This window comes from Mixophyes fleayi, chromosome 7 (assembly GCF_038048845.1).
Source record: "Mixophyes fleayi isolate aMixFle1 chromosome 7, aMixFle1.hap1, whole genome shotgun sequence".
In the NCBI taxonomy this organism is placed as follows: domain Eukaryota; kingdom Metazoa; phylum Chordata; class Amphibia; order Anura; family Limnodynastidae; genus Mixophyes; species Mixophyes fleayi.
Window position 1 is genome coordinate 141,002,967 of NC_134408.1, and position 12,014 is coordinate 141,014,980.

The 12,014-nt window shown below is 38.9% G+C and overlaps 1 protein-coding gene across 1 annotated transcript in view; it reads left to right on the forward strand.

The window, feature by feature from the left end:
- The window catches only part of LRP1B (LDL receptor related protein 1B), a 728,477-nt gene that overhangs the window by 524,121 nt on the left and 192,342 nt on the right, over window positions 1-12,014 (forward strand). The window contains exons 43-45 of the mRNA XM_075181401.1: window positions 7,150-7,342; window positions 9,518-9,643; window positions 11,708-11,836. Coding sequence (XP_075037502.1) covers window positions 7,150-7,342; window positions 9,518-9,643; window positions 11,708-11,836 — 448 coding nt within the window. The remainder of the gene's footprint in view (window positions 1-7,149; window positions 7,343-9,517; window positions 9,644-11,707; window positions 11,837-12,014) is intronic.

Genomic DNA, 12,014 nt, shown 5'->3' on the forward strand with positions numbered 1-12,014 from the left:
TCTCCAACTCTTCCTATCCCCATAATATACATGGGCAATGCTGCGTGCACTACTGTTAGGTGCACGCAGCTCTCCCTTTTCAAATAGAGCTGTGTGAAGCGGGGGCAGGGTCCAGCCACCTCAATTATACAGTGCCCCAGGCTTGGAAGGGGATTTCCAGGCATCAGTAAACCCCCCTCCCTTGGTTTGCCTATGGCGCTGGCAATGCTTCTCTAAGCCCGCTGTAGGCCCCTGCTCAGGTCTTCTTATCATGCCCAGTGAAACCCCATTTGATGCTCAGGAGACCAGAACAAGACTGTAGCATCGCTGGGCACTATAGCGTCTCCTGCAACGTCTTTAGTTCTGCCCATGTCTAGAGCTATCACACAAGACATATTTACTTGGGGGGAATGACAACAAATCTCTTGTACCTAAATGTCAAAATGTTTTTTGCTGGCTGAACCAATGTTCACGAGAATGCAGCCAATGATTCGCTAGTAACCAATGACACAACTGGGAATTTATTCTGTACATTCAATCGTAAAAATGTTTGTCTCCCCCCGTGTGTGTATGACATTCACACATTAACATTAGTACAAGTATACTTAGAATAAAATGTAAATTAGTGGGCTGTAGAGGTAGATGGACTTATCACAGTCATACTATGGTGGTTGGTGAATGTGTCCTGCTAAATAATTGTTTGGTTTTGTGTCCTGCTTTTTGTTAATGTATCAAATTACCATAACCCGGCTTAGGATTCCAACAGAAGCTGCACCTGCATTCCTAAATTGTATTTAGAGGAATCTGTAGGCATAGTTCCTGCATCTATTAAAATAATATGAAGTCAGACTGACACATTTTCTATGTACATATTACGGTATTTGGAAGAGACGCTGCACAGGGAACTGTCACCGAGTCTCTTTGTTCTGCCATCTGGCAGGTGGCAACTTGCTGAAACTTCATGACTCAACTTAAATTAAACTGAATAGTATCTTCATAGGATAAATATATACCTGTCTAACGTTAGAAAAACTGTGAATGGTTCATTCGTTCCGTTATACAATATAACAAATTGAATCCTACATAAATTTTAACTTATGGGACCTTCCACGTTTCTTTGAGAAAGAAAATGATTAATTCTTAGAGTTCTCCTGGTGCCTGGAATGAAGCAAAGAACATAGAGGGAAACTGACTTAGCGAAATGTGATCAATCTGCACAAAGTTCCATCTTGCATCTAGATAACTTTGAACCTATCTGTATCACCCTTTTCATTTGTGGCCCTTACCCCGCAATGTGACTTAGTATTTGCAGAGGCAGATTAGAAGAAGAGTGTTTGGGAAGATAACAAGTTATTCAGGATGGTAAAATTGGCCACAGATGTCTAATCCTACTGCTTGGCTTAAATGCCAAGATAAAAATAATGGTCCAATTTGGCATCACAGTTTAGCCACAAGCTTTTGGTTTACCCTGATGCCTTTTTGTTCATTCAAAAGATGATTGAATAACACTCTAATGGGCAACTCATTTTGAGGCAATGAGTGCTGTCATATCATCATCATTATCACTTATTTATATAGCGCCACTAATTCCACAGCGCTGTACAGAGAACTCACTAAGATCAGTCCCTAATGTGACGGGTTTTCCCTGTCAGTGGACTAAAATCTAGATCTGCATCGTCATATCCATCTGCCTGATCAAACAACCTAGGGACAATCATTCCCCATAATTAATAGAATTATAAGGATGTTTTGTACACAACTCACTCTAAATTTCTGCCAACTAACATGCACATAATGAATCTTCAGAAAATAAATATCTGTAAGAATAAATAACCACTCAATGATTACAGCAGAAATATAGTGTTTATTGTGTTTAGGTTCTGCAAATGGAAACTCTATAATAAGTGAGGGTTGTATGGCCTCAAAGCCAGAGCTGTATATTTATAATATTGTCTAATGGAAAAAGTTGGGGAAATATCAATCTGAGAATCGAGTAAAAAAGAATCGAGTGAACTCCTGTTGATGTAAAAGAATGAATAGTAATTCATTGTTCTATTATAGAACCTGCTTCTTGTCTCTAATGCGAACACAAGTTCCAAAATAGCACTGTAATAATGACTAAAGCAGTGGTATATATATATATATAGAGAGAGAGAGAGATGAATATATCGATTTATATATATGTGTGTATGTGTATGTGTGTATGTATATATATATATATATATATATATATATATATACCCAGTCTACATTCCCTAAACACGAACTAATGTCTATTTTAGTCAGCACCCTGTTATACCCCATTCATACTGCACCAAAATCCCGGGTTTTTGCCGGGGCGAGCTCAAACGACCCGGGTCTTGGTGCAGTATGAATGGTACAAGTCAAAAATCCCGGGTCTAAAAACCCGGGTCTTCAACCCGGGATTTATCGAGGGGTAATTCCCGGGTCGGACCCGGGTTGCCTGCACTATGAATGGAAAAACCTGGGTTTTTCAACCCGGGTTGCACAGAAAACAAGATGATTGGCTGTCTGCCTGTCAGTGAATCATGAAGAACTGTGGGGCAATGGTGAGGGGTATGTTTTATAGTACAGATCTGTGTGCAGCATATCTCACAGTGATTCTACTGTGCTGTGTACATACATTTTTTGGAACTGAAGGTGACCTCTGTTTTCTTTATTCTTTATTAAAAGGGGAAAGAGTAAAATGTAGTAATTGGGTTTGGATTGTGAGAAAATTAAGAACATCAACCAGAATAGAGCTACAAGTACACTAAATTTGGAATATAAGTAGTATATAAAGGTCATCAACAATTAAAGGTCATTTAGCCAGTCCCTGCAGCTGTATAATGCTCATTCTTCAGCCACAGAGGGGTCACAAAGAAGAAAGCTCAATGTACATGTCAAGTTGCTGCTTCGTTTTATTACCATAGAGTAAAATTAAATTCTAAGCACCAATAGTTATTATCCCTGCACCTTTAAATCACAATATCTTGGTACACACCTTCTTACCATACCTTTTTGTAAATATTGTGCAGGAATCCGAATGATAAGTTCAGTCGCTGAGTGATGAAGAAAGGTACTTAGATCCCAAATACTATACGCATTATTATATTGATTGCGTGAATCATCACATCCCCAGACATATAATGCTGTGTTCCAGCATTAACCAGTCACCTTTCAATGACATCACCATTTTTCAGCCAATGAAAACTGCTCTGGTGATGACTCCCACAAATTGCCAGGGCACAGAGTTGTGCAGTATGAATGGGGTCAACCCGGGAAATTTCCGGGTCCGAGGTGCAGTATGAATGGTGTTTCTGAGCTGGGACGCTCCGAGACCCTGCAAAAACCCGGCTTCAAAAACCCGGGATATTGCAGGGGCGGCAGTATGAAAGTGGTATTAGTCTACCATGCATGGATTTGGAGTGTGGGGGAAACCGGAGCACCAGAGGACACCCATTCAGACATGGGGAGAACGTACAAACTCCACCCAAATAGGGCCCTAGTTGAGAGTCCAGACCCTAGAGCTATGAGACAGGCATGCTAACCACTGTGCCACTATGGCTGCATCCACTCTGTATAGGCAACACGTGAAGTATGGCTTTTACATGTTTGTATCAATAACAATGTTTTGGTCTAAACAATGTGTATGCCTGATCTTCTATATTGTATTTTATGAAATGAGAAGTCAGCTCTTACAGATAGGAGTAAACGTAATGTGGGTGATATTTGTGTTCTGAGCGTTCTGCTTCTTTATGGGCCTCACACCCAGAGTTTAAGGGTTGTAGGTTGTCTGGGCCTCAGTCAGATCAATTCATGTCAGCGAGGCCCACAGTGACCCGCCAGCCGGTCCCAGTGGGTGTCTGGAGGGTGACTGATGATTATTATTATTATCACAGATTTGTAAGGAGCTACAGAGCTCCGCAGCGCCGTACAGTAAGGATTACAGGACATACATAAAACAGGAATAAGGCAGACAAAATAAATGCAGACATGAAAAAAAGGGTATGGAGGACCCTGCTCATTAGAGAGCTTACATTCTATGTGGAAGAGAGCACAGCTGAGACTGGGACAGTTGTGAGGGTGCATTAGTGTGAATAGTGTTATCGGGGATCAGGTAAGCTCTAATAAACATATGGGGTTTCAGAGAGTCTAAAAATTTGAAAGGTGCAGGAAAGTCTGATTGGGCGTGGTAGGGAATTCCATAAGTGGGGAGCAGCACGGGAGAAGTCTTGTAGGCGGGAGCGAGAGGTGGTTACCAGAGACGAGACGAGGCGCAGGTCAGAGGTAGATCTAAGAGGGTGGGAGGGAGAGTATTTTGATAGGTGATTTGAGATGTATGAAGGGGTGTTGTTGAGGGCTTTGTAGGTGAGAGTGAGTAATTTGAATTGGATTCTGGAGGACACAGGGAGCCGGTGTAGAGATTATTTGAGTGCAGAGACGCTGAAACTCTCATTTATCCACCCTCTCTCCTCTCCACACTTAAACAGTGGACGTGTTCATTCCCTCCAAGTGCTACATACACAAGGTAAGAGATTTCATCAGCTTTAATCCTGTAACAGGGAATTGGGGTGTAGGTTTGTGGAACCAGAGCTCAGAACTCTTGCATACCGCGCTGCCACACCAGATGGGGGAAGCATGTGACTGTGCCTAAAATTTATGGGGCCCCATGATATGTGGGGGCCCCGAAACGACTATCTCAGGTTGCCCACACTTGTAATTTGTTGTGGTTTGCAAACGGCCCCAAAAAATGCTGTTCAGTAAATTTACCATTCTATAATATTTTCTTCAATTTATTGTATTTCTTTGCAAATGTAGAGATAACTGCAGTTATTAAAGGAAATACATTACTATGTAGCGTATATTGCATTATAATTTCATGGTTAATTTGATATAAAATATGTATCCTGCTGATGCTGAATAACAGTAGAATATTCATTATTTGGTAGAGTATTACAGCTATGTCTAAATTTGACCTTTAGTAATCTCAGGACTTCTGCTTCAGCGATCACACAGTGCTCCATTAAAAATACTTAACTTTAAATCTGTTTTAAGAATATTTCGATTATACAGCACACTTGGTAAAACATAGGTTTGCATTTGAGGTTTGAAGTAAATACTACGGTACAAAATGTAAAAGTTCAAGACTGTTATTGACAAAAAAAATATATAACTTTTTCTCCAAATGAGTTGACAAAGTGATGTAATTGTAGTTTAACTGACCTCCAAAGGTGAATCTGTAATAGGAAACCGCCATATTTTAAGAATAAGATGAAGGTAAAATAGCCAGACTCTGAGGGGTATATTTACTAAACTGCGGGTTTTAAAATGTGGAGATGTTGCCTATAGCAATCATTCAGATTCTAGCCGTCATTTTGCAGACTGTACTAAATTAATCATAACTAGAATCTGACTGGTTGCTATAGGCAACATCTCCACTTTTCAAACCCCGCAGTTTAGTAAATATACCCCCAAGCCTATGTATTACAGAATACCCCTGAGACTCCATTCAGTTAAGCTGCTGTGACATCACTGGCCCCGCCCACCAAGCCACTGCAGAGCAAGTCTGCAAGCTTGTCAGTCACAGGTTCAGTTAAAGAAGCATTCCTTCCTAACACGGCAGCCTGCTACATAGGATGAAATAAATATTGAGTTATGTTTAAGCACTTCAGTTATTTCAGGTATATTATTCAACTGCATAATACACAGCCTTTTTTTTTACATTAATTTTATATAGAGGTTTTACATGCTGTTTGAGTATTACCATGACAAATACTTGTAGGAATACAACTTTTCTAGCCAAAATCTGCCAGCTGCATTATAAGTAGGAATGGGAGAGAGGAATTAGTGTACGTGTTGGGATATCAAAGCTTTTTAACTAATTCCTAAAATCGATATCCCAACCCTAATTTACAAACAAGGCAGATTAATATTGCCTATACTTCAAAGCATTTCCCTGCACATGGGTCTAAATTAATTAGTTAGCAAAGCCGTAAACATTACTTATGCAAATGACTTAAGTGAATTTTACTCGAAAATTGTGTTACGTTGATTTGTAGCTCATTTTGCTGTGCATTATTTAAAAAACATCTGTCAACTACATGCAATGGAAACAGCCGGTTTCCTGGCTAAAGCATTGTTGGTGAGGAGGCAGAGTATGAATTCTCTAAGAACTGATAGCATCACTTTATGACCAGTGTTTAGTTGCACTGCAAATAGACTTGGTTTTACCCTTCTGTGCCTAATTGGACCTTGCAGTACATTTAAAGGTGCCCACATACGTGCCGGTATTTCTAGAAGCATTCCGCAAATTAAATATGTGCTTATATTTGCAGGCAGACTAGTGTGAGCGTCACATGTACAACATTCTACCTCGTTAGAACCAACCCTCTCATTTTATTTCCCCCTAAAATACAACTCAGCTTAGCCAAATTTATGACTCAAGCTGATCATGAGATGGAGTCTACATCGGTACTTTTGGTGTTTTTGTGTGTTCTAAACTTTTATGAACTTTTTTTATATTGGGCAAAACGGGTCTATGCGATTTTCTGCTTAGACGCATCCAAGAGGAGCAAAAAGCACCCCATTAATAGTGTAGGGTGAGAGGTGAGACCTGATCTCGGTCAGCTGGGTACTGGGGGAAAAACTCAAGTGATTTTGAAGACTGGAGCTGTACGTCCTTTTGCCAAGAAAGGATCGGCATAAAAACTGTGTACTCCCCACCCATTTATTTAATTTTAAAAAAGTTGTTGTTCTGCAAAGTAAAATTTCATTATTTTTTTTTGCCGGTCTGAGAAGCCAGGAGCGCCATACACCAAGTTGTCAAGGAACGCCTTCACTTCACCCAATTCTTCTACACTTGTGAATAGCTAATTAATGTTCCAGTATGTTTTTTGGACTGTAGGTGAAGCCCAGTGAATCTGAAGGAACCCCTCGCAAACATGGGGAGAACATACACACTCCACATAGATAGGGTCAGAATCAAACTTATGACCCCAGCACTGTGAGCCAGCGATGCTAACCACTGTGCCACAATGTGTACATGGACAGGCTTTCTTTCAATTTCAAATAATTTTGATACATTGAACAGCCAGTTGTCAAAAATCTTTACAAGCTATATAGTGTTACTGGATATGGATAACTGGTGTTAAACTGTTTTTCATGCAGGTCATTGTTAGATCGGGACCAGGCACGTTTCTGAGTATGGCTATCTACGACAACTACATATTCTGGTCAGATTGGGTAAGAAGAGCAATACTTCGCTCCAACAAATACACCGGAGGAGATACGAAGGTTCTCCGAGCTGATATCCCTCATCAGCCAATGGGGATCATCGCTGTGGCCAACGACACTAACAGTTGTAAGTGGAAAAATCATAACATATAAAATGCGAGTATAATTTTTCCTATTTGTCTACAGTATTATACACAGATGTGATATTTTGTGTTATTGACACAGATTGATATCAATACAAAATTTTGCTCTGGAATAGGGAAAAAGCAGCTCAAACTGACTCTGGCAATGCCATAGAGCAATGCAAGATAGGGAAGCACCACCCTCCTATGTAGTTGTATGAAAATATCTACTAATCACTCAGGGATGTGCTAAGTAGCATCTTGGTTAAATTAATTAAATATAGAGCTTCAGTTTATTCTGTAATACATAGGCTTGGGGGTATATTTGCTAAACTGCGGGTTTGATAAAGTGGAGTTGTTTCCTACAGCAACCAATCAGATTCTAGTTATCATTTATTTACTACATTCTACAAAATGACTGCTAGAATCTGATTTGTTGCTATAGGCAACATCTCCACATTTTCAAACCGCAGTTTAGTAAATATACCCCTAAGACTTTTCACTGCACATTGTAACATTTTTTTTTTCTTCCCCTATAACATCTATAGCCATTATACAACTCTTAGGGGCATATTCAATTCTTTGAATTCCCTGCCGCGTTAAAACTATTACCGTTATTACGGTAATAGTAAGCTGGATTTCAGCTCGCGGCTCAGGGAGCTGCGAGCTGAAATCCAGCGAGAAAACTACCGTAACAACGCTAATAGTGCTTGGAGCGCAAGATTTTTGGCATTTCCGCCGACAATTTAATATGCCCCTTAGACAGTGTACAGAGGGAATTTGTTATAGGCCATAAAGCTGAAATGATAAAGCATAGCATTTCAGTTATACTTACTGTTTCATCACTTGCCCTGTATATAAAACTGCAGACCTGGCTTCTTAACTACACCAGAGCAATGCAAGATATAAAAGTACTGCCTGTCTATGTAGCTGTTACTTACTATATAAATGAATTCCAACATATTTTTCATGGAGTAAAGAGTTTAGCTGCTATATTATCTATCTAGTCTATAAATGCCATGTGTAGAAATTCTGTCAGTATTAAGATTCTTCTTGCTGAGGAAAGCAGAAAGATTTTTGACTTACAATCCTTTTCATATAACGCATACAATTCAATACAATATATTGTAATATGCCCACTAGCAGGTTTATCTCTCCCCTTGTTTTCCTGGCTGGCAGTCTTGGTTGAGTCATAAATTGAGATTTTTTTTTAGAGATTTTGCACAAATCTTTAAAAGTGTATATTAAATCCATTATATTTATGCCAGTGTACCCAAAGGCATATGTCACAACATATATTTAATTGTCATATCACAATTCTTGTATGTCCTGTATATAAATAAGTATCAAATAAAAGTATAATTAAAACAAATTTCAGTATTTTATCTAGATACAAAATAGGACGAGTGCTCATATATTGTTTTTACTATAGCCTGGTGTGCCTGTATTTGCATCCTATGTCTGTATAGCGTGCACATGACTGTTTGGGTGCAATATAGTATGTGCCTGTTGTAATTGTTTTTCAAGTCTGAGACGTCTTACAGGCATCAAAGCTTGTTTAAAGATCAAAAACTTGTGCGCTTTTGGTGAGTTTTTCATGCATTCAGTTAACGTACGTGACGTTCCTATATGTGAAACAAAATTCATATGCCCGGTTTATTTATAAAACATACTAGTAGGTTAATCGGCTGCTATCAAAAATTGACCCTAGTCTCTATCTGTGTGTGTGTGTGTTAGGGAATTTAGACTGTAAGCTCCAATGGGGCAGGGACTGATGTGAGTGAGTTCTCTGTACAGCGCTGCAGAATTACTGGCGCTATATAAATACCTGATGATGATGATGATTATTTAGTCTTTGAGTTGTTATATGTGACGGGATTTGCCAAACTTTTCTTTTCTACAGTTAGATTAACGATTGTGAATATGGAATTAAAAAATAAACTGAAGCTGAAATCGTGGCATTCATAAGTGACTGTAAAACTAAACTTTAGTGTCTGCATATTATTTCAAAATAGCATCTGTTAAGTAGTTACATTTGTCCCTGATAAATAATTTGCATCATTCATTAAGTGTGGGCGCAATGTTTAATTATGGATTTGTGCTATAACATTTCTTCTGTTACTCATCTGTACGTGAAACATTTTCTGGAGAATATTTACATTTTTAATTCTCCTTTTTAGGTGAGTTGTCACCTTGTTCCTACATGAACGGAGGCTGCCATGACCTTTGCCTTCTTACGGCTGAAGGTCGTGTCAACTGTTCCTGCAGGGGAGACCGAATCTTATTAGATGACAACAGATGTGTGAGTAAGTAATATATTCTAGCCTGAGAGACAATGCAAAGATAACTAGCGCTTTAAGACATTAATATCGCATGTCTGCTTTTGACAGTCACCTACATACTGCATATGTTACAGCTGTCACTTGAACGTGTTGTGTATAGGGAAATATTATAAAATATACATATATGCCAAGAGAAAATACAGTTACCATGTATAATAATTTCAAAATAACAAGGGTATGACTAATGTCACAAGTGTTGTAATTAGTCCTATTGCGCATTCTATGAATTACACTGCCTGATGCGGAAATTTAAAGGGGGACAGTCATTACATTGAAAAACTAACCATAGTTTTATTTTAAAAATACATTTTATTAATCTGCTCGTTATTCACAAAAGAAAAAAGATGTAAATGAAAATGTGTAAAAAATCCATTAATCTGCACACACTGTATATATGTCTTGGTATTTTTACTAGGCAGCTGATGGTGTCAGGTTTGGTAAAAATCTGACACCAGCAACTGCCTAATCAGTGTTCTAATGGAAGGGATATTGTACAGTATATATCAAAGAGTGTTGCAATAATAAAGTTATAGTTTGTTTTTCAGTGTTCTGATACTATATGCCTTTAGGCTCCACTAAGCCTAAAATGTTAATTGTTTGATATATAAAAAGTAACAAGTTAAATTCACAAATAAGAATTATCTTATGAGAAGTGAATGAGATCACCATTTATTTATATAGCGCCACTAATTCCGCAGTGCAGAACTCACTCACTACAGTCCCTGCCCCATTGGGGCTTACAGTCTAAATTCCCTAATATACATACATACATACATACACAGACACACACACACAGATTAGGGTTAATTTGTTAGTAGCCAATTAACCTACCAGTATGTTTTTGGAGTGTGGGAGGAAACCGGAGCACCCAGAGGAAAGCCACGCAAACACAGGGAGAACATACAAACTCCTCATAGATAAGGCCATGGTCAGGAATCGAACTCATGACCCTAGTGCTGTGAGGAAGAAGTGCTAACCACTGAGCCAATGGTGAAGTGAGTTTTTGCTCTTCTGTACCTCAGACCTAATATTAACCCTATTATAGGACAACATAGATAAAGGACACTGCCTTCTTGATCTTTGATCAAGGTGGGTCTCATTTAGAGTTGGAATCAATTTTGGTGTAAAACGCAGACGGTTATTGCATTCCCCGAAAAAAGACACATTTTAAACCGATTTGCTGAGCTGGACACATCTCAGCTGATCGTCATCGCCTTCAGTTCCTAACACACCAGTGATCGCAAGTTTCCCGTCACCTGACAGGCGCATCTGAAAAGACTGTATTATACGCTATTTTCCACCAACTCTACATAAGACCCTCTGTGTCTCTGCATGTCACAGCAGTTAGGTCACTCAACGCATCTGCCATAGACAACATTAAATTAAATGAACTAATTGCTAATAACGTAGCTCCCAGTGTTGTTACATCAAAAAGCTAAATGGCAAGCTATCGAGATTGAAGATGAAAGGTGATAAAGAAAAAAATGCTGCAACTTATAGCTATATAAATTAGGTACCGGTCCTCCTTCAAACTTAATGATACACCCATCCTGGTGTTCCTGTCGCACTCTGTGCTTCAGATTTTTGCTATCCAACATCAAAGACACTCTCTCAACTCATAGAGGATTTATAATCAGGGATGAGAGCTTCATGTAATGTGTCTCCCCCATCCACGTGGAAAGTGGAGGCCAATCCTAGCACTGTGACCTGGAGCTGCTCTTCTGTTATTCTAAACCCAAGATGTGCTTCACATGGGATTTTGTGGCTAAATAAAACAAGGTGAATCTTATGCCTCAGAGATGTGTAGTACACAAACTATGGACTTGTAAATCTAGGCTGCTCTTCTTACATTTGTCGCTCCTAAGTTAAACACAGAGATCGCTATTCCATTACACTGCTATCAATTTAAGCCATTTTTAATTATCTATGTTTTTCTCATTTTTGATACACTTTAATAGATGTCACCAATGCTTGAAGATACTTTTACTTTACTCAATAATCTCTGTTCTCTACTTATCTTTTTTATAGCCAGAAATTCATCATGCAACATTTTTTCCGAGTTCGAGTGTGGGAACGGTGAATGCATTGAATACGAGCTGACCTGCGATGGTATTGTTCATTGCAAAGACCGGTCGGATGAAAAGCAGTCGTATTGTGGTAAGTTTTAACAAAGTGAACCATTCCAGTTGTTTTCAGGTTGGAGGCAGCCATTTTGTAGGCTAAAACAGTATGCAATCTATTAGTTTGCTGGAAACCAGGGCTCAAATCAAATGAGCAAGAGGTATATTGTCAATGTTTGATGTAGAAACGGCAATCATTAGCAGGGTAGATTTCA